Consider the following 2500-nt stretch of genomic DNA (forward strand, 5'->3'; position numbering starts at 1 on the left):
CACACTCATCCACACACACACTCATCCACTCACACACACTCATCCACACACACTCATCCACTCACACACACTCATCCACACACACACTCATCCACTCACACACACTCATCCACACACACACTCATCCACTCACACACACTCATCCACACACACACTCATCCACTCACACACACTCATCCACTCACACACACTCATCCACACACACACTCATCCACTCACACACACTCATCCACACACACACTCATCCACACACGCACTCATCCACACACACACTCATCCACTCACACACACTCATCCACTCACACACACTCATCCACTCACACACACTCATCCACACACACACTCATCCACTCACACACACTCATCCACACACACACTCACCCACACACACACTCATCCACTCACACACACTCATCCACACACACACTCATCCACTCACACACTCATCCACTCACACACACTCATCCACACACACACTCATTCACACACACACTCACCCACACACACACTCATCCACACACACACTCATCCACTCACACACACTCATCCTCACACACACTCATCCACTCACACACATACACTTATCCACTCACACACACTCATCCACATCCACACTCATCCACACACACACTCATCCACTCACACACATACACTTATCCACTCACACACACACTCATCCACTCACACACACTCATCCACACACACACTCATCCACTCACACACACTCATCCACACACACACTCATCCACTCACACACGCATCCACTCACACACACTCATCCACACACACACTCATCCACTCACACACACTCATCCACACACACACTCATCCACTCACACACATACACTTATCCACTCACACACACTCATCCACACACACACTCATCCACACACACACTCATCCACTCACACACACTCATCCACACACACACTCATCCACTCACACACATTCCTCCACTCGCACACACAAACTCATCCACACACGCACTCATCCACACACGCACTCATCCACACACACCACACAAACTCATCCACACACGCACTCATCCACACACGCACTCATCCACACACACACTCATCCACTCACACACACTCATCCACTCACACACACTCATCCACACACACACTCATCCACTCACACACACACACTCCTCCACACACACACTCCTCCAGTCACACACACAAACTCATCCACACACGCACTCCTCCGCGGACCGACCTGAGAGCAGCTGGAGGCAGCCCGAGATGTGGAAGACGGTGGCGGAGCTGCAGAAGAAGAAGAGCAGCATGCAGCAGATGCAGAGGAGCGTGATCACCACCGAGAGTCCCACGAGGATGGTCGAGGCCTTGAAGGACGTGTTGAGCAGCGAGTCGAAGTCGTCGAGCTTCCCCGTGCACTCCAGGTCGCCGCCCACGTTGGCCGTGCACCACTTCCACAGGCCGAAGTATCCTGCGGGAGAAGGAGGAGGCGTGAGGCGGTGGGGAGGTGGGGAGGCGGGGAGGAGGCGGGGAGGCGGGGAGGGAGGGGGGGAGGCGGGGAGGGAGGGGGGGAGGCGGGGAGGGAGGGGGGAGGCGGGGAGGGAGGGGGGGAGGCGGGGAGGGAGGGGGGGAGGCGGGGTGGGTGTGAGGGGAAGAGGTGGGGAAGCGGGGTGGGTGTGAGGGGAGGAGGTGGGGAAGCGGGGAGGCGGGGAGGGTTTTGGGTTATCAGTATCAACATCATTATCATTGCTGTTATCATTGTTGTTACTGTTAGTGTTACTATCAGAAATCATTATTATCATTATTTTCATTTTTATCATTATCAATATTATCTTTATTCTTGTCATTATTGTAATCATTATCATTACTGTTATCATTATTATTACTGTTACCATCATTATCCTTATATCTATCATTATCACCATTACCTTTATCATTATCATCATTATTACTATTATATTTTTTATCATCATCATTATCATTGCCATTATTATTATCACTTTTGTTGCAGTCAGCATAACATATATGCTCGTAACCCTGAACGTACTTCGTCATCATCAATTTCAAAATTCAAACCTCAAGCATGACTTCAAAAACTCTAAAATATCCGACGTGTCTTCCACGAGGGTGACGAAGAGAAAGTGAATTCTGTCCATTGGAGGAAATTCAGCAGCCGACGGGGGGGAAGAGAGAAAAACGGCCTAGAGTCTTTTATATTTTTTCTTCGCTTTTATTTTAGCTGTGGAATCGTCTCTTGAACCGCAAACTCAATCCATTGTTGATTTCTCCGTTACGAGAGAAAAAAAAGAAATTGGAAAAAGATTTTTAAAAAAGGAAAAGAAAAGATCTTTGATGATTGTTCGAACTTTCTGCCTGTGGTTCAGTGCGGTGGCGGTCGCGTGGTGTCGCAGATGACGTCGGTGTCAATGGTCTTCGGCTTTGCTCGAAGCCGAATTTAATCTTCAGGACTTTTTCAGTGTTATTGATCTAAGGATTATTTTTCGTTTATTGTTCTTACTTTT

The 2500-nt window shown here is 48.9% G+C and overlaps 1 protein-coding gene across 3 annotated transcripts in view; it reads right to left on the reverse strand.

The window, feature by feature from the left end:
- The window catches only part of Tmhs (Tetraspan membrane protein in hair cell stereocilia), a 22802-nt gene that overhangs the window by 12986 nt on the left and 7316 nt on the right, over nt 1-2500 (reverse strand). For all 3 annotated transcript variants that reach the window (XM_043008178.2, XM_043008180.2, XM_043008179.2), the window contains exon 3: nt 1219-1449. In XM_043008178.2, the coding sequence (XP_042864112.1) occupies nt 1219-1449 (231 nt within the window). The remainder of the gene's footprint in view (nt 1-1218; nt 1450-2500) is intronic.

The sequence above is a fragment of the Penaeus japonicus genome, unplaced genomic scaffold (genome assembly GCF_977035675.1).
Source record: "Penaeus japonicus unplaced genomic scaffold, GWHDUDI00000001_assembly GWHDUDI00000040, whole genome shotgun sequence".
NCBI classification, from domain to species: domain Eukaryota; kingdom Metazoa; phylum Arthropoda; class Malacostraca; order Decapoda; family Penaeidae; genus Penaeus; species Penaeus japonicus.